Consider the following 27856-nt stretch of genomic DNA (forward strand, 5'->3'; position numbering starts at 1 on the left):
AATTCCTCTTAGTTGGAGAGGAATATTTGGCAAAATCTACCAAAACATCAAGAATTCTACCAATCTACCAAACAGTAAAAAAATCTACCATTGTTGGTAGAATTTTAACAACTGTGACAACCATGTTCTCCACCCATTATCTTCAATGCGGACTCGTCATGCGTCCTAAGATTCTCCCGTTCACTTCACTCTTATCGCCGCCATTATTTGTGCCACGAACCGTAAACATTTACATAAAATATTACGTTATAAAAAAGTTTACTAAACAAATGGCATAAATGAATCAAAAAGTGGCAAAAATTATAAAATTAAGGGAGTTAGTGGCACATATTGGGTAACTTCGGTCTACATAGGACATGATAAGGAGATGCCTCCATGTGTCGTTAAGACATTGGTTGAGGAGTCACTGAAAACAACGACAAAACTCATTATGGTATGTGATGCAAATGCACATCATAGTATTTGGGGAAGTTGTTATACTAAAGGAGGGGAGAGTCGCTAATAGAATTTATTTTGCTTACTAACCTGCTAGTTTGCAATAAGGGAGATGCACCAACCCGTCGTCACCAAAAATAGGCAAGAGGTTTTGGACGTCGCATTGGCCTCTCCGGAACAGAATGATAAGATATCTGAGTGGCAAGTTTTGAGGGAACATAGCTTCTCAGATCATCGTTACATCAGTTTCAAATTGGCTGTTCGTACTTCAAAGTCCATAAATATTTCCGCCAAATGTGAGGAAAGCTGATTGGAATAGGTATAGGGATACGTTCAATATGATATTACCAGAATTACCGGAGATACATATAAGCACTGTGCAGGATATCGAACAAACCGTGGAGCGGATTTCAAATGCTTTCAACATCTCACTAAAAGCTGCATGCCTTAAGCTGAGTACTATGTTCATTTTTCAAGCTGAAAATCTGCTTTTTTTCACGGTTACTTTTCTTAATTAATTCATTTAGAAATATAAAATGATTATCAATCAATTCATTGGATCTTTTCCATCCATTATTTGATAAGACTTGATAAAAATATATAAGTCTTCATAAACATTTTTGTACTTTTAATTTAGTGTTTTGGTGAAAAAAACCGAACATAGTACTCACCTTTAGAGGAAAGCCAAGGGGGAAAAATCGACCGCCATGGGTCTACAGAGTTAAGTAATATGAGGAAATCCTGCAGGAAGCTCTTTAAGAAAGCAAAGTCCACAAGAGCTCCGGGGGATTGGGACACTTACAAGATTAATCTGAGAGGATATAAACGAGAACTGAGAAGGGCTCAGCATAATTCTTGGAATGATTAGTGTAGCAGTATTGAGAACATGTCCGAGGCTTCCAGACTGCGGAAGGTACTAGCATCCACTAACTCCGCTCCAGGTTTCATTAAAACATCGGAGGGCAATTGGACAACGTCCAGTGAGGAGACGTTGGAGGTACTTTTGGACACAATTTTTCACGGAAATCAGACGGTTGAACCATGTTCTAGCGGTGCGACAGAGGCTCAGCGGGCATTTCCTATCGACGAAATTGTATCGGAATCTAGAATAAAATGATCTTTAAATAGTTTTGGGCCATTAAAATCCCCCGGCCTGATGGAATTACTCCGGCGGATATTCCAGAAAAGGGTAGGGAAACAAAAGTCTTTTTCATACCTAAAACGGGAAAAGCCTCTCACTCGAGTGCGAAGGATTTCCGACCAATCAGCTTATCCTCATTCCTACTTAAGACTCTGGAGAGTATGCTAGATATTTATCTTAGAACTAGCGTCGATTCAAGCTTGATCTCGAAACGACAGCATGCATACTCGAAGGGCAGGTCTACTGAGACGGCATTGCATGAACTAGTCAGATTTATTGAAAGCTCACTATCTGTCAATGAATACACAATTGTGGCGTTTCTAGACATCGAAGAGGCATTCAATAACGTCCATCCGAGCTCGATATTAAATGGACTGACAACTCTGAATGTTGATCGAGGTATTAGACCAACTTCTAACGAAGCGACTTATTTCAGCCACACTATGACAAGCAAACATACAAAAGTATGTGAACAGAGGCACTTCCCAAGGAGGAGTTCTATCGCCTCTTCTTTGGAATGTTGCTATAAACAACCTTCTGGTTTCCCTAGAAAAAGAAAGGATAAAAGTGGTGGAATATGCAGACGATGTAGCTCTAGCAGTCAGGGGAAAATTCCCATCCGAATGACTGAGAAATGGGCGAAAGAAAATGGTCTTGGGGTAAATCCTGCTAAGACAGAATTAGTCATGTACTGCAAAGATAGCAAAACTCCCACGATTGAGCCCATATCCTTAGGAGGTATTGAAATTCCCTTTGGTGAATGTGCAAAATATCAGGAAGCTGAACTTTAAGCTTAATATTGAAGAAATGGCGAGAAAAGCAACGGTAGCTTTGTACTCGTGTAAAAAGGCAATACGAAAAAAGTGGGAACTAAAACTGAAAATCGTGCATTGGCTATACACGGCAGTGGTTGGACCTATAATGCTATATGGCGTTGTAGTCTGGTGGTCGGCACTTCAGTAGCCGACAAGTTTAGATAAAGTTCAACGTATGGCTTACTTTCAGGCGCATTCATTAAGACAAGAGCAGATTCCCTTAATGTCATGCTGCATCTATCGCCTTTAGACAGTCAGCTGCAACAACGGCAGTGAGGTTGCGCGAGCTATCGCTGTGGTCCGACCACAAAAAGGTACGGTCACAGTTCGGTCCTCAAAATAATGCCAGAAGTCCCAAACGTAGAGGATTACACTCTGGCGAAACCACTTTTCGACAAAAAGTTTGAAACTCTAATTCCCAACAGTGAGGTGGTGCATACAGACCCCTGGGAATATCACTCCTGATATCTGCTGTAACGGGTCGCTGTCTGATAGGCGATTTTGCAAAAACTATTTGCGCGACTACTGTATGAGCGGTCATGATGCGGAGGAAAGAAATGAATTAAACACCTTTTGTGTGAGTGTCCTGCATTTTGTGTAAGGCTTTAGATTACTGGCGGACCTGGAAATCGTTAACTTAAGCAGTCTGCTAATGTTTTTGAGACAATCTGGTTGGTTCAACATAAGAAAATAATCGAGAAGGTTCAGCGGTTAAAACTAGAAGTGCCCATATGTAATAGGTACTTTTAGTTAATGTGGTATCACAATGGACTGAATAGTCTAAGTGAGCCTGAAACTTAATCGGGCTGCCAATTTAACCTAACCTAACCCAACATACAAATATCAACTCATCGTCTAATGAAATATTGTCTCTTTTTGATTTAGTTTTCATGTCGTGATACGTTTTCTTTATTATATTAATTTATGATTTACTTATATAGATATATGATTGGTTTATTTATTATTATTATTAATTTATACGTTTTAAATTAAGGCCAATTTAAAAAATTGATATCATTTTTGTGTATATATTTATGAATAAAAATTAAAAATATGTTGTATATATCATATATTTCGTAATTAATGTTTAAAATAATTCCAAATTACTATTTCCGGCAACCGAATATGATAATAAATGAAAAAAAAAACATAATGATAATAGTAATATTGAAAAACAAAATATACAAGAGCAGATCGTTTAAAATGATTCAACATTTCCCTATAAAGAAAAAGTAAAGGAATATTTTAAATTAATACTATAGAAATGATAAACATGGATGAGCGAGTAAATAAAAAAAAATAAAAAATTAAACAAATAATAATACATCAATAGATTGGGGAATATTTTCAAAAAAGTATACATATATAAAAAAATAAGAATTTAAAAAAATACCACATTAACTAAAAAAGATGGAAAGATATGTAAATGAATCTTAAAAAAATTTTTTTCAATAATTACGAAAAAATTTATAACAGACAATATCGAAATAGTTGTTTAAAATATAAAAAAAAGTTTCGAAAAGTTTTATAAAAATCAATAATTTTGTCTCCACATAAAACAGGTCTAATATTTTGTTTTTGTTTTTAATATATAATAGACTTAAACAAATGTTAATTTTTTTAGCAATGATAATTATTTCGGTTTGATTAAGAAGTTGGGAAGTATCGTGGGTACTATTTACCCCAGGTATTCTTTCCAATGCTTTTATGAAAGCCAATTAGTCTTTTTTATTTTGTTGTTATTCTTCTCATTTGATAAAATATTTTTGAACAATAAAGAAATTGAAAAAAAAGTAGAATAGTTTTTTTTACATAAAATCATAGACTAAAATATACCTCCATATCAAAATTTTCTACTCAAAAGATCGAGGTTATTTTCTGTTTTCTTTAATAGATATTTTAGCTTATGATTTTTCTTTGTTTACTTATTTGGAGGCTTAGAAACTCATGTAGCCACGAGAAGAGGAACGGCGACGAGCACACAGATATGAGATCAAAACAATCAAAATTAAAGCTCCCAAAGCAATGCCCACAGCTATGGGGGCAACATCTGAGGTCTCCGAACTGTCACAGTCACGGGCTGTGGAGAATCCAGAAGTATTAGCACTACGGAAAGCTTCAACTTGTACATCATGCACTTTAACGGTTCCAACAACTTCAAGATCTTCTACAGTTTTGGTTAGATTGAACATTTGTGGACGGGTGCAATGGTAAGACATCTTAGATGGAGCACTGAATTCACCAGAACGATGTACCAATTGAATAGTTTGATTTTCTGTAAAAAGTAAATTTTAAAATTAGTATTAGCAAAAAATAAAAATAAAATCAAATTAATAGGAACTCTATATATCCTACAATACTAGGTGATCAGGGCATTGTGATCTTTATAAAAATTAGCTACCAGACTCTTCGATTTCTGAAAAGTCGAAGACTAACACGAGTGGATAAAATTATTTGTATATGACTTCAGACTTAAAAAATTTCAAAATCGACTCTAATCAAATTTTATTCAGAAGTTAAATTTCGCAAACAACAATTTCAGGGCGACAACAATTTCTTGATTTTCGTACGCACATTAAAATATGTATAATGCCGCCAGAGGTAGCAAGAATAAATGACAGCTAGAGGTTGATAATGTTCGAGATGGATGGATGATGGAATTTAACCAGCGGAGGCAAAATGCCAGAGCAAGGGCTAGACCGGTTATGTCCGCACAACAGCCACCTTAAGTCCTGACTTCATGAATTGCAGTCGCCATCTTACGAACTACAAATTCATGTGGACAGGTGGACAGACAAATGGAATTTAACCAGCGGAGGCAAAATGCCAGAGCAAGGGCTAGACCGGTTATGTCCGCACAACAGCCACCTTAAGTCCGGACTTCATGAATTGCAGTCGCCATCTTACGAACTACAAATTCATGTGGACAGGTGGACAGACAAATGGACAGACAAAATCAAATCATTTAATGATTCTGAATTGATGGATATATGACTGATATTTCAGTTGAGTTCACTGTGATGAAGAACAAAATTTCCGTACCCTGATGACAATGTGGTATGGCTACGAAAAGCAACGCCCAAAAAAAACACTTTCGAGTATATAAACTTACCCTTAGCATCGGGGAAATCGGTGGACAACAATGGCAACGTAAACATAATCATAGTCATATTGGAAACTCCTTTAACATTATCGAATTGCATAAGCATTATGTGTTGAGCGGTGGCAGGTCCCCAGTTAATTTGTAAGAATTGAGTGGTGTTCATATCACAGTGTTGATCATCGACAATTGCATTCTTGGGAATGTTATATAGACCTCTAGCAACTTTGTTATCTGAATTGGAAAAATTAGAAATTAAAATATACTTTCTCAATTGTGAAATGTTTTGTATCCAATTACTTACCTTTGGTTTCATAGGTGAAATTCAATTGTACTGCCATTCTTACCATAATGCAAGAGGAATTCCATGTTACCACTTCTGGTTCAGGGAAAGGCTTGGGAGATGGTGTTGTAGTAACAGGAGCTGCGGTTGTAGTATCAGGGGCTTTGGTTGTTGTAGGAGCAGCAGTAGTTGAAGTGGTAGTTGTAGTTGTTGTTGTTTTTGGCGTGGGTGGCTTGGGTGGCGTGGGTGGCTTTGTAGTTGTAGTGGTTGTGGTTGATGTCGTGGAAGTGGAGCTCGATGTCGATGTGGTACTTGTAGATGTAGATTCGGTTGTTTTATGTTTTTCAGGCAAAATGGGCACAACTGTAGAGGGTATTTCAGCTTGACTCAAATTTACGCTTATTTGAGCCGCTAAAAAGATTCAGAGAAAATACGTTTAACGTTAAAATGAGTCAATACAGATATTAAATACCAATAATTTAGATTCAAAAATTAGAAGTATTAACATAAAAAAATGGATATAAGTTATGCTAAATATTCGACAGATATAAAGACATTTGATTTATGCAAATATATAATGTGATAAGCACGATTGCTAATTGAGCCCAAAAAACCTACCAAAATTTGAAAAAAATTACCAAAAAACTACCAAACAAAAAAATATTATTTTACAAAATTTTTTTCTTCGAAAATTTTGTCAAAATTTTATTTCTATAGAAATTTTTTTCAAAATTTTTACTTCTATAGAAAATTTTGTCAAAATTTTATTTCTAGAGAAAAATTTTGTGAGAATTTTATTTTTCTGGAAAAATTTTGTGAGAATTTTATTTCTATAGCAAAATTTGTCAAAATTTTATTTCTATAGAATATTTTGTCAAAATTTTATTTCTATCGAAAATTTTGTCAAAATTTAATTTCTATAGAAAAATTTTGTCAAAATTTTATTTCTATAGAAAATTTTGTCAAAATGTATTTTATAAAGAAAATTTTGTCAACATTTTAGTTTTATAGAAAATGTTGTCAAATTTTTATTTCTATAGAAAATTTTGTCAAAATTTAATTTCTATAGAAGATTTTGTAAAAATTTTATTTCTATAGAAAATTTTTTCAAAATTTTATTTCTACAGAAAATGTGTTCAAAATTTTATTTCTATAGAAAATTTTATCAAAATTTTATTTCTATTGAAAATTTGGTCCAAATTTAATTTATAAAGAAAATTTTGTCAACATTTTATTTCTATAGAAAATTTTGTCAAAATTTAATTTCTATAGAATTTTTTTTCTAAAAATCGTATCTCTATAGAAAATTTTGTCAAAATTTTATTTCTATAGATTTTTTTCTAAAAATCGTATCTCTATAGACATAAAATTTTGTCAAAATGTTATTTCTATAGAAAATTTTGTCAAAATGTTATTTCTATAAAAAATTTTGTCAAAATTTTATTTCTATAGAAAACTTTGTCAAAATTTTATTTCTATAGAAAATTTTGTCCTAATTGTATTTCTACAGAAAATTTTGTCAAAATTTTATTTCTATAGAAAATGTTATCAAAATTTTATTTCTATAGAAAATGTTGTCAAAATTTTATTTCTATAGAAAATTTTGTCACAATTTTATTTCTATTGTCAAAATGTTTGTCAAAATTTTATTTCTATTGTCAAAATTTTATTTCTATGGAAAATTTTGCCAAAATTTTATTTTTATGGAAAATTTTGTCAAAATTTTATTTCTATAGAAATTTTTGTCAAAATTTTATTTCTATAGAAATTTTGTCAAAATTTTATTTCTATAGAAAATTTTATCAAAATTTTATTTCTATAGAAAATTTTGTCAAAATTTTATTTCTACAGAAAAATTTGTCAAAATTTTACTTCTATCGAAAATTTTGTCAATATTTTATTTTAATAGAAATTTTTATCAAACTTTTATTTCTATAGAGAATTTTGTCAACATTTTATTTCTATAGAAAATTTTGTCAAAATTTTATTTCCATAGAAAATTTTATCAAAATTTTATTTCTATTGTCAAAATTTTGTCAAAATTTTATTTCTATAGAAAATTTTGTCCAAATTTTATTTCTATTGTCAAAACTTTATTTCTATGGAAAATTTTGTCAAAATTTTATTTCTATGGAAAGTTTTGTCAAAATTTTATTTCTATAGAAAATTTTTAAATATTTTATTTCTATAGAAAACTTTGTCAAAATTTTATTTCTATAGAAAATTTTGTCAAAATTTTATTTCTATTGTCAAAATTTTATTTCTATAGAATATTTTGTCCAAATTTTATTTCTATTGTCACCTCCAATGTTTTAATTTTCTAAACTCTACTCGTAATACTCAAATTCTAATAGAGACTTTCGTTTATCCAGATTATGGAATGCAATTCCATCTGATTATAAGAACTTTTCCGTAAGTCTAAGCGGTTTTAAAAGTAAACTAATTCAGTATTTTAATTATAACAATTAACTTTGTTTTTGTATCATCACTGATAATACCTCCATATGCGGTGTTGCGTTTTTTTTGGTGTTTAGGTAAAGAAATGTGCGTGTAGTTTTTCAGCTATTGAGAATATTGTATTCACATTAGTTTGATTATGATTTTTTCCTTTGCATTTGTAATTTCTTTAGCTTGTTGTACTTTTTTTCAAATCTATCAATGTATGGTCCAAGAGGGCTTAATTGATTAAATAAATGTTTGAATTGAAAAAATTTTATTTCTATGGAAAATTTTGTCAAAATTTTATTTCTATGGAAAATTTTGTCAAAATTTTATTTCTATAGAAAAATTAGTCAAAATTTTATTTCTATAGAAAATTTTGTCAAAATTGTATTTCTATAGAAAATTTTGTCAAGATTTTATTTCTATAGAAAATTTTGTCAAGATTTTATTTCTGTAGAAAATTTTGTCAAAATTTTATTTCTATAGAAAAATTTGTCAAAATTTTATTTCTATAGAAAATTTTGTCAAAATTGTATTTCTATAGAAAATTTTGTCAAGATTTTATTTCTATAGAAAATTTTGTCAAGATTTTATTTCTATAGAAAATTTTGTCAAAATTTTATTTCTATAGAAAAATTTGTCAAAATTTTATTTCTATAGAAAATTTTGTCAAAATTTTATTTCTATAGAAAATTTTGTCAAATTTTTATTTCTATGGAAAAATTTGTCAAAATTTTATTTCTATGGAAAATGTCAAAATTTTATTTCTATAGAAAATTTTGTCAAAATTTTATTTCTATAGAAAATGTTGTCACAATTTTATTTCTATAGAAAATGTTGTCACAATTTTATTTCTATAGAAAATTTTGTCACAATTTTATTTCTATAGAAACTTTTTTGTCAAAATTTTATTTCTATAGAAAAATTTGTCAACATTTTATTTCTATCGAAAATTTTTCAATATTTTATTTCAATAGAAATTTTTATCAAAATTTTATTTCTATAGAAAATTTTGTCACAATTTTATTTCTATAGAAAATTTTGTCAAAATTTTATTTCTATTGAAAATGTTATTTCTATAGAAATTTTGTTAAAATTGTATTTTCATAGAAAATTTGTGAAGTACCTCTTAATTGGAGAGCAGAGAATTTGCAAAATCTACCAAAACATCAAGAATTCTACCAATCTACCAAACCGTGGTCATAGGACCCTTGGTTAGATATGACAGCGTAGCTACCATCCCGCCACTTGGCACTCGCCTCCTATGGATGAATATCGCAACATAGTCAAATCAAAACGGAATCCTAGTGGCACTAGTTCTAGTGATGCTTATTGTAAACTAACTAAAGTGGCTGCAATAAGTTATTGTGGCGCCATGGTCTGCATTCTTGCGTTCAGTATGGTTAATGCTATGTTTGTACAATCATTCAATCATGGCTCAGATTCAATAATTGTACAATCATACAATCGTGACTCATATGCAGAGGATGAAGACGACCTACACATTCACCAGTCGACTGCGTTTGCCACTGTCGACAGCGTTTGGCACTCAAGTATTGAAATCGGAAATGGCATTCAAGTCTTCGCTTCATATCGACTGAAATGTAGCCACCAATCGATCAACATATATTCCTTAAAATCTGATTAAACGTTTCAAAATGTTCCCATTTTCCCCTAAAAGTTTAAACTTTCGCCCAGAATATTACATCACTACGATTTTATAATAATTTAGCAAATAGATCAGAGAATTAATTCAGCTTATCTTCACTAAAATGTAGCAGCCAACCAATCAGTAAACATTCCTTGAAAGCTGAAAAAACTTCAAACATTACTAACAACAAATGTGAATAAATTGTAAATTTGATTATAAGATTGGTTGTAGGATTTATCTCATAGGGGTTTGGATACTTTTAGTTTGATTTTTTGATGGACAATTGACCGATGCCGACCAAAAATATTGGTTTCGGCTCAGACGCCATAATTTGGCCAGCAACATTCTGTGATCATGACCCATATACTGTGGTATCACAATGGACTAAATAGTCTAAGGCTATGATCACACTAGGCAAATATTTGACCAAAATGAGTGTCAAACAGTTTTCCAGAACTATTTTCCATATATCTGGATACGGTTTTTGGAAAATAACCCTACCGTGATGTTGGGAGCCACTGTGGTGCAATGGTTAGCATACCCGCCTTCCATACACAAGGCCGTGGGTTCGATTCCTACTTCGACCGAACACCAAAAAGTTTTTCAGCGGTGGATTAGCCCACCTCAGTAATGCTGGTGACATTTCTGAGGGTTTCAAAGCTTCTCTAAGTGGTTTCACTGCAATGTGGAACGCCGTTCGGACTCGGCTATAAAAAGGAGGTCCCTTGTCATTGAGCTTAACATGGAATCGGGCAGCACTCAGTGATAAGAGAGAAGTTCACCAATGTGGTATCACAATGGACTGAATAGTCTAAGTGACCCTGAAACATCGGGCTGCCACCTAACCTAACCTAACCTAACCTATGATGTTATATATCCAATATGAGCTCAAAATGTTTGCCTGAAATATCGGGCTACCAATATATCCAACCTCACACCTAACGACAGCATCGAGTGCCCAAAATCCTCGGTGCGACTCGACGGCTTCATTCTCTGTTCCATATGCCATGATTGTATATTGTGATTGTACAATCATACATATATTATTTATGTTAGATTTTTACTATTGAACATAAAACCAAATTTCGAAACAAAATTAATCAAACAAGTTTTACAAATTCTCCATTAAGGGCCAAAGTCTGCATGTAAAAATAAGAGAAGTCAACGTTTTAAATTAATAATCACCAGAATAACATGAAGCTTGTGATAAGAAATTTCCAAATATATATGTATGTATATTTGCATTTATTTTTATGTCTGTAAATGATATCTATAAATGAAGAAATTTTTTAACTTCCTTTGTTTAAAATGAAAATAGCTTTTATTTTCATATGTATATCTAAGAACAATGCCAGTCAAAATCCATTGGTGTTGAATTTTCGCATAAACTCTCAAATATAATATACTGCGGTAGTTTAATATGGCTTGTTTTTTTATCAAAGCAAATGAGTCATTAATCCGTCAACTGCTTTCACCTCCAACCCTCCCCCCATCAAATATCGCTCACCCTTTGGGGACGATAATTTTTGATGAGACATACAAGTAATTTTTTGTACTGTTGTTATTGTTTTTGCAAGCTTTGAATAAAATATAGCAAAAAAACAAAACAACTATAATATAATATCCAACTGGTTGCCAAGTGTAACTAATAAAAAAACCTTTGGAATATTTTAATAATAGAACACCAATAACACAAAAACACAATCATTTTTAATATAAACAAAAACCATCAAATATCGTGTCAACTGTTCACCACTATCCATTAAATGGTTATTTGAATTGTTTTGATTTTTAATTGATATCGAGAAGATTCAAATATTGCAATGTTTCTAAACATACTGTTTGTATGGTATGGAAATCACAGTGTACGTTAGGTTAGGTTAGGTGGCAGCCCGATGTATCAGGCTCACTTAGACTATTCAGTCCATTGTGATACCACATTGGTGATTATTACTGAGTACTGCCCGATTCCATGTTAAGCTCAATGACAAGGGACCTCCTTTTTATAGCCGAGTCCGAACGGCGTTCCACATTGCAGTGAAATCACTTAGAACAGTGTAAAGTAATATCTTTAAAATGTATGTATATAAAAATGTAAATACAGTTGCAGGATTTTTCATATTTCTGTCGTTTTCTAAAAAAAAAGTCTATGCCACAAATTCACATTTTTCAGTAGAGCAAAATATCTTGGTTTTCGAGAAACCGAGAAAAATTTGTCTACTACAGCCAAATGGCAAAATATGGGATTGAATCTGGAGGCCTATTTTTTTCATTTGACCATAGTGATCATATTTCACTCGAGGAGCAGTAACTCCGCTGTTTCGTAGAATTCTTGATGTTTTGGTAGATTTTTCAAAATTTTCTATAGAAATAAAATATTGAGAAAAATTTTCTATAGAAATAAAATTTTGAGAAAAATTTTCTATAGAAATAAAATTTAACAAAATTTTCTGTAGAAATAAAATTTAACAAAATTTTCTGTAGAAATTAAATTTTGACAAAATGTTCTATAGAAATAAAATTTTGACAAAATTTTCTATAGAAATAAAATTTTGACAAAATTTTCTATAGAAATAAAATTTTGACAAAATTTTCTATAGAAATAAAATTTTGACAAAATTTTCATAGAAATAAAATTTTTAGGAAATTTTCATAGAAATAAAATTTTGAGGAAATTCTCTATGGAAATAAAATTTTGCGAAAAATTTTCTATAGAAATAAAATTTTTCTATAGGAATAAAATTTTCACAAAATTTTCTGTAGGAATATAATTTTGAAAAAACATTTGTATAGGAACCAAATTTTCTATAGGAATAAAATTTTGACAAAATTTTCTATAGGAATAAAATTTTGACAAAATTTTGTAAAGAAATAAAACTTTAAAAAATTTCTTTAGAATTAGAATTTTGCGAAAAAATTTTGTATAGATACGATGAGAAAAAATTCTATAGAAATAAAATTTTGACAAAATTTTCTATGGAAATAAAATTTTGCGAAAAATGTTCTATAGAAATAAAATTTTGATAAAATTTTTCTATAGGAATGAAATTTTTACAAAATTTTCTGTAGGGATAAAATTTTGACAAAATTATCTATAGAAATAAAATATTTACAAAATTTTCTATAGAAATAAAATTATGACAAAATTTTCTATAGATATACAATTTTGACAAAATTTTCTATAGAAATAAAATTTTGACAAAATTTTCTATAGAAATAAAATTTTGACAAAATTTTCTATAGAAATAAAATTTTGACAAAATTTTCTATAGAAATAAAATTTAACAAAATTTTCTGTAGAAATTAAATTTTGACAAAATGTTCTATAGGAATAAAATTTTGACAAAATTTTCTATAGGAATAAAATTTTGACTAAATTTTCTATAGAAATAAAATTTTGACTACACTTTCTATAGAAATAAAATTTTGACAAAATTTTCTATAGAAATAAAATTTTGACAAAATGTTCTATAGAAATAAAATTTTGACAAAATTTTCTATAGATATAAAATGTTAACAAAATTTTCTATAGAAATAAAATTTTGACAAAATCTTCAAAAGGAATACAATTTTGACAACATTTTCTATAGAAATAAAATTTTGACAAAATTTTCTAAAGGAATACAATTTTCGCAAAATTTTCTATAGAACTAAAATTTTGAGAAAAATTTTCTATAGAAATAAAATTTTTACAAAATTTTCTATAGCAATAAAATTTTGGCAAAATTTTCTATAGATATAAAATTTTGACAAAATTTTCTATAGAAATAAAATTTTGACAAAATTTTCTATAGATATAAAATTTAGACAAAATTTTCTATAGAAACAAAATTTTGACAAAATTTTTCTATAGAAATAAAATTTTGACAAAATTTTCTATAGATATAAAATTTTGACAAAATTTTCTATAGAAATAAAATTTTGACAAAATTTTCTATAGATATAAAATTTTAACAAAAATGTTTATAGAAATTAAATTTTCACAAAATTTTCTATAGAAATAAAATTTTGAGAAAAATTTTCTATAGAAATACAATTTTGAGAAAACTTTTCATAGAAATAAAATTTTGACAAAATTTTCTATAGAAATAAAATTTTGACAAAATTTTCTATAGAAATAAAATTTTGACAAAATTTTCCATAGAAATAAAACTTTGACAAAATTTTCTATAGAAATAAAATTTTGACAAAATTTTTTATAGAAATAAAATTTTGAGAATAATTTTCATAGAAAAAAGATTTTGAGGAAATTTTCTATAGAAATAAAATTTTGACAAAATTTTCTATAGAAATAAAATTTTGACAAAATTTTCTATAGAAATAAAATTTTGAGGAAATTTTCTATAGGAATAAAATTTTGACAAAATTTTCTATAGAAATAAAATTTTGACAAAATTTACTATACAGATAAAATTTTGACAAAATTTTCTATAGAAATAAAATTATGACAAAATTTTCTATAGAAATAAAATTTTGACAAAATTTTCTATAGGAATAAAATTTTGACAAAATTTTCTATAGGAATAAAATTTTGACAATATTTTCTATAGGAATAAAATTTTGACAAAGTTTTCTATAGAAATAAAATTTTGACAAAATTTTCGATAGAAATAAAATTTTGAAAAAATTTTCTATAGAACTAAAATTTTGACAAAATTTTCTATAGAAATAAAATTTTGAGAAAAATTTTCTATAGAAATAAAATATTGAGAAAATTTTCTATAGAAATAAAATATTGAGAAAATTTTCTATAGAAATAAAATATTGAGAAAATTTTCTATAGAAATAAAATTTAACAAAGTTTTCTGTAGAAATTAAATTTTGACAAAATGTTCTATAGGATTAAAATTTTGACAAAATTTTCTATAGGAATAAAATTTTGACAAAATTTTCTATAGAAATAAAATGTTGAGAAAAATTTTCTGTAGAAGTAAAATTTGAGAAAATTTTTCTTTAGAAATAAAATTTTGAAAAAATTTTCTATATGAATAAAATTTTGACAAAATTTTCTATGGAAGTAAAATTTTGAGAAAAATTTTCTATAGAAATAAAATTTTGAGAAAAATTTTCATGAAAATAAAATTATGACACAATAGTCTCAAATACCAAATACAAATTTTCTATAAATGACTTTAAAATGTTCAATTTTTGTTTTAGGCCATACTATCACAGTCTCAAGGGATATTCATACACTTAAATAAATTGTCGCTATTAGGGGTGATCAAAAAATAATAAATAAACTGTCCAAAATAAAATAATAAAAAACATTTTTGCATAATAACCACCAAAATTTGATCAAACTCGGCAAAACATTTTTTTTGTAGGTTTTTGGTAAAATTTATTCAAATTTTGGTATATTATTTTTGGCTCGAGTGGCAACCGTATTCATGACAAGAGACTTTAGTTTTATAGCCGAGCCGAAGTGCGTTTTACATTACAATGAAACCGCTTAGAGGGGTAAACTTTTTGGTGTTCGGTGAAAACCGTGATTTAACCTACGACCCTTGTATGCAATGCGAGACTGCTAACCATCACACGACGATGGTTGAATAATATTGAGATTTAGATTCCCAAAGTTGCTTGGGCTCATTCTTAGTATTGGACAAATATCAATATATTTGACAAACCTAACCTTAGTTTTAATTACCAAAATTTCGCGTCTTTACCACATAGACGTTCGTTTTCTGGCTTGGTCAATGAACCATATTTCTACCTCTCTCCATGTTCAGCCATTAACAGACTACAGAATCTCAACTTGTCCAAATTTTCAACAAGTCCAGATATCTTTTTTTTTGAGACCAATTATTTTTCTAAATGATAGTTATTCCTATGAGATTTTTGTAAAAGAATAAAATAATCTTAGTAGGCCTTTCTTCACTGTCCCATATTTCCATTCTAGTTCTAGCAATATTTGTTGTATTTCATTTCTAATCACGCAGATGTTTTAATCACCAACTATTATTTTTAGCCTCATAAGACAAGCGACCGATTGTTGAGCAAAACAAAAAAAGTCTAGAAATGTGTAAACAAATCTTATATATGTACATTAGATTCCAAAATAGATTAACTTATCTTATCGAAATTAAGCAACGACTATGTAAGTACCCATAGGATTTATATGCAATGCTGATAATGTTCAAATTAAAAGAAGAAGATACCCTTAAAACTCCACAAACAATTAATACACTATAAGAAAAAATGTTCGATATAGACAATTGTTCGCTACAGAAAAAAAGTTTATAAAAAATAAATTCATATAAAAAAAAATCAGGTGGTGGTGGTTTCTTATTTTAAGCAACTAAGATAATGACAGAGCACCAGACTTAAATTTAAATTTCATCTGCAACCCCGCCAAATGTATACCTTGATGCTCCATAGTTTTAGTACAATGCTGATTCAGCAAAATTGGTAAAATCTAGAGCGTAGTACGTAACAAACAACCGCTGAGTATAAACAATTTTTAAATAACAATCTGTGAGATGGATGACTACCGTATAAAAAAAAGAATCTCTATATTTTGATTTGCGTCTATTGTTGCATCAACAAAAAATTATTTTATACTGATCTTAAATTATGTGATGTAAAATTATTCCTTCATCCCTCTTATTCCAGAGGCAGAGTCCATCCATGTGGACTCAACAATGCTAAACTCCCATCTAGAGTAATTTACACTGATTGATGTTATTTAATTCATTTGCATTAGGTTGTCCAGGAAAAATACCTTAGACCTCATACACATCATACACTTTCAAAATCCACTTTAAATGGATTTCAACTGTAATTTGCCCAATAAAAAAGGGATTTCGTTCCATGTTTTCCAAAATTTAGATCAAAATCAATGGTTGAGGTGATAATAAAAAAAGTATTTCAGACTCATTTTGTAAAAACAACACAGGTGGTTTTAATGCTACGTTTGAGCTACTGACATTAAAAATAGATCCTGAGTGAAAATCCGGGCAAAGCAAGGATCCAGCCTCGTCGTGCATTGGTCCAATACAAGCGAGAAAGTTGGCACGAGCATCTGAAATATTCTGATATTGAATAAAAGCGTATGTGGACCAGAGAATGGAGTATCTTTGCTATGAAAGCCAGGCCACCACCTCCACTTCTTGTGTGATCCTTTCGAAGCACATTGTATCCATCACAATGGCGTAGGCTGCAGGTGGAATTCAGCTTAGTCTCCTGGATCGCCGCGACCCTTATCCTTTTCCGATTCATAAAGTCCACGATTTCGCTAATCTTACCTCGGAGCCCGTTGCAATTAAATTGCAAAAACGATGCACTATCCGGAACTGGAACAACAATATTGGGTGTAAGATGCTGCGACGGAGAATATTGTTGTACGGGAGATGTCGTGGGGGTCGCATAGTCAAACGACCCACTGCTGCTATCGCTGGCACAGCATTCTGCCACGTAGTCAGTATGACTATACTCCCGCAGCGATGTTAAGCCGGAGCAGTTCCGGTAATGCACCCACTCCAAGCACCGGTTACACCTGACCGAAACCGAACGGCGGTGGATCAGATTTCGGCGGACTGAACAATACCATGGTCCGGGATTTTCCTCTATACCGGCTCGGACCAACAGCAAACGGAGAAGGCTCCCAGGGAGCCTTCACAAAAAGACGGACAAAACAACACGTACACTGATGTGGCAGCCGCTGGCCAATAGAGTATCGTTGCTGATTCTTGTCGCCGCCTATGATCATCAGTAAGTAAAATGTATTCCAATAAATAAAGGCCATCAAGGGCCCGGCAGCTACTGATCCAAATGACCTGGCCAAGAGAATACTAAAGAACATTAAAGAGAATATCGCTTTATCTTCATGTGGGAAGCCACCTTAAATATCCTGGAAAATAGATAATTTCTTATGACACTTAAACTGAAAACAGGCACGAATTCCCCCAATTACTCTACTATTCCCGCTAACGAATATTTTGCAAGTTAGATTTTTCGCTCGAACAGGACAACTACTGTTTTGTGTGCGTGAAAAATCTTCAATGCATTACGTTACTGAAAATATATTTCGTTACACCCTATTAAACACATACCAATGAATTTGATTACTAAGTACTTTTATTGTGATCTCCGCCGAGTGTCTTCATAAATGTATGTTTAAATAACAAACAACATCTCTTGCTTTGGATAGAAATGTGCTTACTTTGTATATGGGGTTTTTGATACTATTAAGAGCAAGCATCGCACAGGGAACAAGGGAAAATTGAGTAAGTATATCACACTGTGGCATAACTTTCGTCTTCTTAGGAGTTTGTTCAGCAAGTGCTGTCCACTATTTCCGGTGTGTACCATATTTCATTGTGTGAGAAGTGAGAAAAACGAGACATTAATCGAGGCTGCTGCTTTGTCATGCCCCACAATATTGTGCAGGTTAGGTCAGATTAGCTATAGTGGCAGCCCAATAAATCAGGCTCACTTATGCTATGGCCACACTGGACAAATATTTGACAGAAATCTAAAGAGGATCCGTCGCCACAACCACACCAGCGGACATTTTTACCTCATATTGGATATATAACATGATGATAGGATTATTTTTCAAAAACCAGATATTTGGAGAATGGTTCTGGAAAAATGTTTGACACTCATTTTGGCCAAATTTTTGGCTAGTGTGACCATAGACTTAGACTATTCAGTCCCTCGTGATACCACAGTAGTGAACTTCTCTCTTATCACTGAGTACTGCCCGATTCTATCGAGTCCGAACAGTGTTCCAAATTGCATTGAAACCACTTAGAGAAGCTTGTGTATATTGAATTTTTTTCACTTTTTCCTTCATGACAGTCATTCTCGTCTTGGCTCATCAAAAACCAATTTTTAATGTTAGACATTGAGAGTACCGAGGGTGGTACCTCGTATACCGTTTACAATGGGTTTGAATCGCTGGTCTCTCAAATTTTAATACCAAATTGTGATTATTAACCGTCTGCATAAAATATGAGTTTTTAGAGCCAGAACTCAAAGAATCAAAATCAGGGCTTCCAATAAAATTTCAAGAAAAATCGTCACTTTTTCCGAAGAAATCGTCATAATCGTCACTTCTATTTTAAAAATCGTAAAAAAACTATGTAAAAATATTAAAACAAACTAATTTTTTGCTTAAAAGAACAGAAAATTAACATGCATAACTATGTATTTCATCAACAAAAGCATAATGAATTCAGTTTTGTATAAAAACTAACATAAAAAGCAAACATTTTTAAGATTAGATTTAAATTTTTATTTTGTTTTCATTTCATTTATTTCATAACATTCCGTTTCTGCTTTTTCTTTACATTTATACTTATTTCTAAAGAGATTTTTTTTATTTAAATTTTTATTTAAAAATAAAAATAAAGATATTTAATATTTAAGTATATAATCTGCCAACGATCTTTCAAAATTTGATCATAAAACTTATTGATTGACTCTCTAATAAAGAGGTATAATTTTCTATAGAAATAAAATTTTAACAAAATCTCCTATACAAATTTTTTACTATAGAACAAAAATGCCAAAAATGTTCTATAGAAATAAATTTTCACAAGAAAGAATAGAAATAAAAATGTGCAAACATTTTCTACAAATATAAAATTTTGACAAAATTTTTTATAGAAATAAAATTTTAACAAAATCTCCTATAGAAAATTTTGCTAGAATTTACTATAGAAAAAAATGCCAAAAATCTTCTATAGAAATAGAGTTTTGCAAGAATGTTCTATAGAAAATAAAAATGTGCAAAAATTTGCTACAGATATCAAGTTTTGAGAAAGTTTTCTATAGAAATAAAATTTTGACAAAATTTTCTATAGAAATAAAATTTTTAAAAAAACTTTATATAGAAATAAAATTTTGACAAAACTTTCTATAGAAATAAAATTTTGACAAAATTTTCAATAGAAATAAAATTTTGATAAAATTTTCTATGGAAATGAAAATGTGCAAAAATTTTCTACAGATATAAAGTTTGGAGAAAATTTTCTATAGAAATAAAATTTTGACAAAATTTTCTATGGAAATAAAATTTTAAAAACCTTTCTATAGAAATAAAATTTTGACAAAACTTTCTATCGAAATTAAAATGTGCAGAAATATTCTACAGATATAAAGTTTTGAGTAAGTTTTCTATAGAAATAAAATTTTGAAAAAATTTTCCATGGAAATAAAATGTTTAAAAAACTTTCTATAGAAATAAAATTTTATTCTGATTATTAATTTTGTTTGGCTTGAGGTCATAGAAACAATCGATTATTGATTTGTTTTAATATTTATTTCCAATATTTCGGTTAGTGCCACTAACCATCTTCTGGGATTTTGTATCTACATAAAATACAAAATTTTAAATTACTTTTAATGTTCACAAATCACAATATTATGCCATTGGGCATATGTTGGCTTTGTCTCCATTACATTTAATTTTGTACACTATATTACTCCTGTCTTCATTCTTTATTTTTGACTTTGTGTTGCTGAATAATTCCTTTACTGTTCTCGATGTGCGTGAAGCAATTTGAATCTTGTCCTTGTTATATACGTCCGATTTGAAAAAACGCTCTGAGAATCCTTCAACGTAAGTCATGGGTTTGTATGACTTATCCTTTTATGTTCCAGCTCTTCAATTGTCTTTAATTTTGACAAAACTTTCTATAGAAATAAAATTTTGACAAAATTTCCATAGAAATAAAATTTTGACAAAATTTTCTATTGAAATAAAATTTTTAAAAAATTTATATAGAAATGAAATTTTGACAAAACTTTCTATAAAAATAAAATTTTGACAAAACTTTCTATAGAAATAAAATTTTGACAACATTTTCTATAGAACTAAATTTTTCAAAAAAAACTTTATATAAAAATAAAATTTTGACAAAACTTTCTATAAAAATAAAATTTTGACAAAACTTTCTATAGAAATAAAATTTTGACAACATTTTCTATAAAAATAAAATTTTGGCAAAAATTTCTATAGAAATAAAATTTTGACAAAATTTCCATAGAAATAAAATTTTGACAAAATGCATTTGAAATATAATATAATGAAATATAATATAAACTTATATTTATTTATTGTTTCCTATTTAAATAATGTTCACCCATAGTATTATTATTATTTCTAGTCTTAAGTCATAATGTTTATATAATTTTGTATTCTATATTTTGGAGTAGTTTTTATTGTAATTTAACCTATATCGGCCCATGGCTTCAAATTACAAAATCGAGCAAATAAATAAAAAATAAAATACAATTTTCTTCAAATGAGGTATAGCTCCTACATGTATGAACTTTTTAGCAAAAACTCTCTTTTGCTGGCTCTAAAAGTGTAAACAAACTCCTTCTGCTCAAAATTTTTGAACGGACCTAATATCGTCATTTTTGGGACAAAAGTCGTAAAGTCGGCATTTGCTATTTTTTGGGTAGAAAATTGTTCAAATGCCGATAAATCGGCCAAATTGATGACCCTAAAGATGCTCTATCGAGAAACTAAGCCTTCAAGATGATCAAGAAACAAGAAATCATACGTCCTCTAAAACTCTACAGGAGGTCATTCCATATTCAGTAACAAACGTATATATCTACGATCTGTCTATTTTCGAGCGAAATTCGATATGGTCTATTTTTTGGGGTATTTTCTGTACAAAATCAAATTTGGGAACCCCCTCCCATATGATATAACCTACACAAATTCCATGAAATATATCTGTTATTATATACAGTTTTTCCACTAGTTTTCCACCAAATACAAATGTGGTTTCTTCTATTCCCTTGGACTTCTAATAGGTATCTCAGCAATGGCAAAGACATTTAATACCTGCAACAATACATTACTAATCATATTAGATGCATCATTCACCGCCATAGGGGTTTATTGATTTTTTTTGTAGTTATGTTAGCGGTTATGAGATTTTTGCATTTACCGCCACCATGAACTTCATAATATTCCCTGAACTTGGTGGATGAAGATAAAATACAAAACGACGCCCACTAATTTAATCGAAATTATGTAGAGAATGTTTAGATCACCAAAAAAAAACAGAAAAACCACATGGCATAATCATGGTGGTTTATTGTTCCAAAAGGGAAAGGGAGGTATATACCAACAACACGAATGTCTCCACAATCACTCATCATTGTAAACATTATTTGTTTGTATTTAATGTCATCCATTTGTGGTGGCATGGCGGTGTCACTAGTCAGACTTAGTTCTCTCGTAATGTTTGTTTTGAAAATCCCATAGGGTAATTAAAGGAATGAATGTATGCCAACTTATTGTAAAATATAGGCGATTTCTTAGAACTTCTGGAAACCATTATCACTATTAGTTTTACAATAAAATTGCTTCTGTTTGATATGGACATAAAGACATAAAGAACTAGCATTCATTCATTTTAAAATTCCCGCTGATTGATTTAAAATTTTCCATAGTTTCTGCATATTGAATTTACAAGACTTTACAACTGCAATATGTACATCATCATATATTCCGAAGAGATGACTGATAAGCATACATGGACAATGTTTGGTATATACACTTAATTATATACCAAGTAAATTGTTTAATCACAGTTCACAATTGTTATATACAAACATGTACATATAAACTTCATATATTTACACAAGTTGTTTTATTTTTTGTTTTTGATCGGTGAATAGTGGTATCAATGTCACAGATTGAAGGCAATACCCCCAAACCAGAACTAAATTGAATCATTGAAGCCAAGCGATATTTTTAATATGAAATAATTGTGTTTTATCAATTGCATTATTTGTGTTGCTTTACAAGTTTATATCATGAACGGGGTTTATTCATTTTAAAAGCAATTGTTGGCAAATAAATAAGTAAATAAATATTTGCCCCAATCCTATCAGAGACTCGCTTAAAATCCTTCTTCAAATAAAAGTTTAGAATTTCTTCGAATAATATCATACATGTTTTATTTTTCATTTTTAATTCCCTAATTCAATAGAAATATAAGTTAACCACTATGGTATCACAATGGGCTGAATAGTCTAAATGAGCCTGAAATATTGGGCTGCCACTATACCCAACCCAATAATATTTTGCCCCAATCCTATCAGAGACTCGCTTAAAATCCTTCTTCAAATAAAAGTTTAGAATTTCTTCGAATAATATCATACATGTTTTATTTTTCATTTTTAATTCCCTAATTCAATAGAAATATAAGTTAACCACTATGGTATCACAATGGGCTGAATAGTCTAAATGAGCCTGAAATATTGGGCTGCCACTATACCCAACCCCCAACCAACCCCATGTGACTATGTTACCAAAAAAGTTATAACATAAATTAGAACATAAATTTTAATTTTGGTTTTAATTAAAACAAATCTAATAAAGAAAATTATTAAAATTGCTTCTGCTTTAGATAATTGATTTTGTACAGAATACCTACTAGAGCTACGCTTTGAAGCTACAAAATCTAAAAAAATAATCAGCTGATGGCTTTCCAATATCTGTCTAAAAGTAACCCCACCCAACACAAATCTTATTATAAACACATTTTAAACTTTCCATTATATCCACATTAGTGTAATCATTTCATAATCGTCATATGTAAGCGTTCGAGTTCATTGACTTTGCATTTGTAAATTTAGTGAAGTGTAACATTTCACTTTCAAATGATTCTTATAACCGTTAATGGATTTTAGCAACAAATTAGGAATAAAAGATGTTAATTAAGTAACAAAGAAATGTTACGATACCCACAAATAACTTAAATGAGGCCACACCTGCATTAGACGAGAATAAAGTCAGAAGTAACTCGATTCAAATTCTTTGGAAAGCGCTATAGAGAGGCAAGAGATATGTACCAATATACTTGTAAAGTAGGGAGAAGTAAAGATAGGACCATGACAGAGGTTGAAATTCATCTTAAGACCAGGGATACAAAGGTAGATGTTTTTCTCAATAAATGTCGAAGTCCATTATTGATTTCTTTTTTTAATCGAGCCAAATCTTATTATCATAGTGACTAAAACCGAATAATCGAACGAAAGACACGAAAAGTCGAATATGTTTTGTACGGATATTTTTATGCAGAAAACGCATCAAAAAACGCGCATAGCAACCACAAAAGTCAACTTTAAAGTTTCCAAAATTGGTGATAAAATAATTCTTATTGAATTTCCCAATTTACAGACAAATCCCACTTCCCTCAATGGACACTTGAAACACTTAGTCTTTCGAGGCTAGCGCAAATATTCTTTGAAACTGTTTCCGGAAACCGGGAGTAAGGCTATACATATTATTACCACCAACCAAACCGTGTGACAGAATGGATGGTACCGCCAATGAAATTGCAAACACACCGCGGCCGAAACATTGGTCCATGAACATTATTTTCGGATACTAATCGTACGTTTTATATTAATACTCACAAAATATAGAAAATTTTAACAACATTTTATTTCTATAGAAAATTTTAACAAAATTTTATTTCTATAGAAAATTTTGCCAACATTTTATTTCTATGCAAAATTTTGTCAAAATTTTATTTCTATAGAAAATTTTGTCAATATTTTATATCTATAGAAAATTTTGTCAAAATTTTATTTCTATAGAAAAATTTGTCAAAATTTTATTTCTATAGAAAATTTTGTCAAAATTTTATTTCTATAGAAAATTTTGTCATAATTTTATTTCTATAGAATTTTTTTTTCAAAATTTTATTTCTATAGAAAATTTTGTCAAAATTTTATTTCTATAGAAAATTTTCTCAAAATTTTATTTCTATAGAAAATTTTGTCAAAATTTTATTTCTATAGAAAGTTTTGTCAAAATTTTATTTCCATAGAAAATTTTGTCAAAATTTTATTTCTATAGAAAATTTTGTCAAAATTTTATTTCTATAGAAAATTTTGTCAAAATTTTGTCAAAATTTTATTTCTATTGAAAATTTTCTCAAAATTTTATTTCTATAGAAAATTTTCTCAAAATTTTATATCTATAGAAAAATTTTGTCAAAAATTTTTTTCCATAGAAAATTTTGTCAAAATTTTATTTCTATAGAAAATTTTTTCAAAATTTTATTTCTATAGAAAATTTTGTCAAAATTTTATTTCTATAGAAAATTTTTTCAAAATTTTATTTCTATAGAAAATTTTGTCAAAATTTTATTTCTATAGAAAATTTTGTCAAAATTTTATTTTTATAGAAAATTTTGTCAAAATTTTGTCAACATTTTATTTTAAAGAAAATTTTATTTCTATAGAAAATGTTGTCAAAACTTTATTTCTATTGAAAATTTTGTCAAAATTTTATTTCTATTGAAAATTTTGTCAAAATTTTATTTCTATTGAAAATATTGTCAAAATATTATTTCTATAGAAAATTTTGTCAATATTTTATTTCTATAGAAAATTTTCTCAAAACTTTATTTCTATAGAAAATTTTGTCAAAATTTTATTTCTATAAAAAATTTTCTCAACATTTTATTTCTATGGAAAATTTTGTCAAAATTTTAGTTCTATAGAAAATGTTGTCAAAATTTTATTTGTATAGAAAATTTTGTCAAGATTTTATTTCTATAGAAAATTTTGTCAAAATTTTATTTGTATAGAAGGGAGCCATCGTGGTGCAATGGTTAGCATGCCCGCCTTGTATACGCAAGGTCGTGGGTTCGCTTCCTGCTTCGACCGCTCACCTCAGTGCATTACTGATGGTGATATTTCTGAGTGTTTCAAAGCTTCTCTAAGTGGTTTCACTGCAATGTGGAACGCCGTTCGGACTCGGCTATGAAAAAGAGGTATCTTGTCATTGAGGTTAACATAGAATCGAGCAGCATTCAGAGATAAAAGAGAAGTTCTTCACTGTGGTATCCCAATGGACTGAATAGTCTAAGTGAGCCGGAAATATCGCGCTGTCACCTAACCTAGGCATCACCCACCCAAGAAAGTCGAGTCCGATGTTCACTATCTAGAGTGCGAGACCTAGCGTTACAAAACAGAAAATTCGAAAATTCAGTTCATAAAGTCTCAGTTCATTAATCTCGCTTTTGCAGCTCACATGAACGTGATCTCCAACGGCATACCAGAGAAATTTCATCCCTAACAAAATCCCCAACTACTGCCAGAAGTGTGACTGACTTGCATTCCATTTGGAACCAGATATCATATCACCTCTTTTTATTGCTGTGCCTGAACGCCTGTAGGATTCTATAGCCCTTCATTACATGGCGCTAGTCTTATATGTGGCTATAAGAAAAAGACTCCCCCCATTGAATTTGAAATGAAAACACCAATGAAATTACAGAACTTCCTCCCTTGTTATTAAAAAATTCGTCAATGATCTTGGCAAATTTCATCAAAATCTTGAGCTTCTTTATCCTTTTCTTTTCTGCCATTTCATTGGCATGTAAAGAACATTTTTAAAAGTCATAGCTCCCACCAAAAATTTATGATGGCTATATAAAAAATAAAATATATATTTTTTGCATTAAACTGTCTGCATAAAAACCAAAGTCAATAGCAGCAGCTAACACAGCAAAACAAAGAGCTAGCAAAAACATAAAAATAACTGGAAATTTTGTTGTTTTTGTTTGTGCGAATTTGCATTCGCTTTCTGCTCATCGGTCGGTCTCTTTATAAAATTTAAAAGAACAGTGTTGTAAAAGAAGTTTTACATTAGCTAGACACAACAAGAACAAAGTAAACAGCACTGCTCTCAAAACCCCATCATTTGTGGGGGGCTCTACCCCCCCCTAAACCCTTTTCACCTTTCAATTACTTTTTCCAAGTGATTTCCTTATATTGCAAAGGGTAGAGATGGAAAGAGAAAAAAAATAACAACTACAGTGACGGGCAATGACGTTGGTGGAGACTCGATAGATATGAAGCTAGCTAGTCGAACAAAGAACAAGCAAAAATTTAATAAGAGTTGTCATTTTGCATATCCAAACTTTTTTTCTATAAATTTTTTCTCAACTCACCTGTAATCAAACATGCCGAAGACAAAAGTAAAAATAACGCCGTTTTATTATGAAACATTTTAGTGCTGGAAATTCAATTACTTATGTATTTTTACCCGAAAATATTATATATCAATTGGTTTTCGAGTTGACCTTTCTATTTTTTTTTTCTAATTATTTTGCACCAGTATGTGGAATTAGGTCTAGTATTCCTTCCCGATTTCTATTTTTTCCAATTTTTATGCGTAGTAATTGAATTATAGTATGCGTTTTTGCGTTTCTTTTCAACCTTTTCACAGCAAAAAAACAATATGACGAACAACGACGACGCGAAGTGCAACAGTGAATTGTTAAAATAACTATTGAATTCAAGATTATCTGAGTTCTTCAACACTCTAATTCAAAATCGTTCCATAGTTACCCCCTCACCACATACTGAATACGTCAAGGAACATATACTGTCGTTTAATCAGTCGAATACGAGGGGATGCGATTCCATTTGGAGCGCTTTTTTGGAAATAATTGGAAAGTGTGAACGCCGTTGGTTGATGACAAACAAAATTCAACAGTGTTGCCATTTATTTGAGCTGCTACATTTCTAATTGGCAACGCGGGATTGAGAGATAGCAGCACAACATACTAGGTAGTTTCATTTTTACTAAATGCTCATTTTCTTATATTTTATTCTCTGGTTTTGTCGTGTTTAGGTGGGTATTAAGTTCGAGTTTAGCCGCTAAAAACGTCATTTTTTCACGATTACTTTTCTTTAATAATCAATTTTCAGGAATACAAACTTTGTGAAAATTTGCTTTGGGCTTTTCCCCATCAAGTTATAATAAAATTTGCAACAAATACGTATAATTTCATGCATTTTTCTTACTGATTTAGTTTTCACTTTAGCGATTTTAGCAGCTAAACTTGAACTTAATACTCACCTTTTTAAGCTGAGTACTATGTTAAGTTTTCAAGCTGAAACCCAGCTTGTTTTCACGGCTACTTTTTTTAATTAACTAATTTAGAAATATAAAATTATTTGCAATCAATTCCTTGGATCTTTTCCATCCATT

The 27856-nt window shown here is 29.7% G+C and overlaps 1 protein-coding gene across 1 annotated transcript; it reads right to left on the reverse strand.

Moving 5' to 3' along the window:
• Positions 1–3264: 3264 nt before the first annotated feature.
• Positions 3265–27180, reverse strand: Lamp1 (lysosome-associated membrane glycoprotein 1). The gene is made up of 4 exons (XM_075293275.1): positions 26811–27180; positions 5796–6185; positions 5504–5725; positions 3265–4666 (listed from the first exon to the last, which is right to left on the reverse strand). Exons 1-4 carry the CDS (start codon positions 26866–26868, stop codon positions 4329–4331), a joined length of 1008 nt encoding a protein of 335 aa, XP_075149390.1. The 5' UTR covers positions 26869–27180; the 3' UTR covers positions 3265–4328.
• Positions 27181–27856: the final 676 nt, after the last annotated feature.

Source organism: Haematobia irritans, chromosome 2 (assembly GCF_050003625.1).
Source record: "Haematobia irritans isolate KBUSLIRL chromosome 2, ASM5000362v1, whole genome shotgun sequence".
Classification (NCBI taxonomy): domain Eukaryota; kingdom Metazoa; phylum Arthropoda; class Insecta; order Diptera; family Muscidae; genus Haematobia; species Haematobia irritans.

Coding starts and splice junctions, on each gene's coding strand:
- Lamp1 (XM_075293275.1), bottom strand. CDS start 26,868: ATGTTTCATAATAAAACGGCGTTATTTTTACTTTTGTCTTCGGCATGT. Junction 6,186..26,810: donor TTCGGCATGTTTGATTACAG/GTGAGTTGAGAA, acceptor GAATCTTTTTAG/CGGCTCAAATAAGCGTAAAT. Junction 4,667..5,503: donor CGATTTCCCCGATGCTAAGG/GTAAGTTTATAT, acceptor TACTTTTTACAG/AAAATCAAACTATTCAATTG.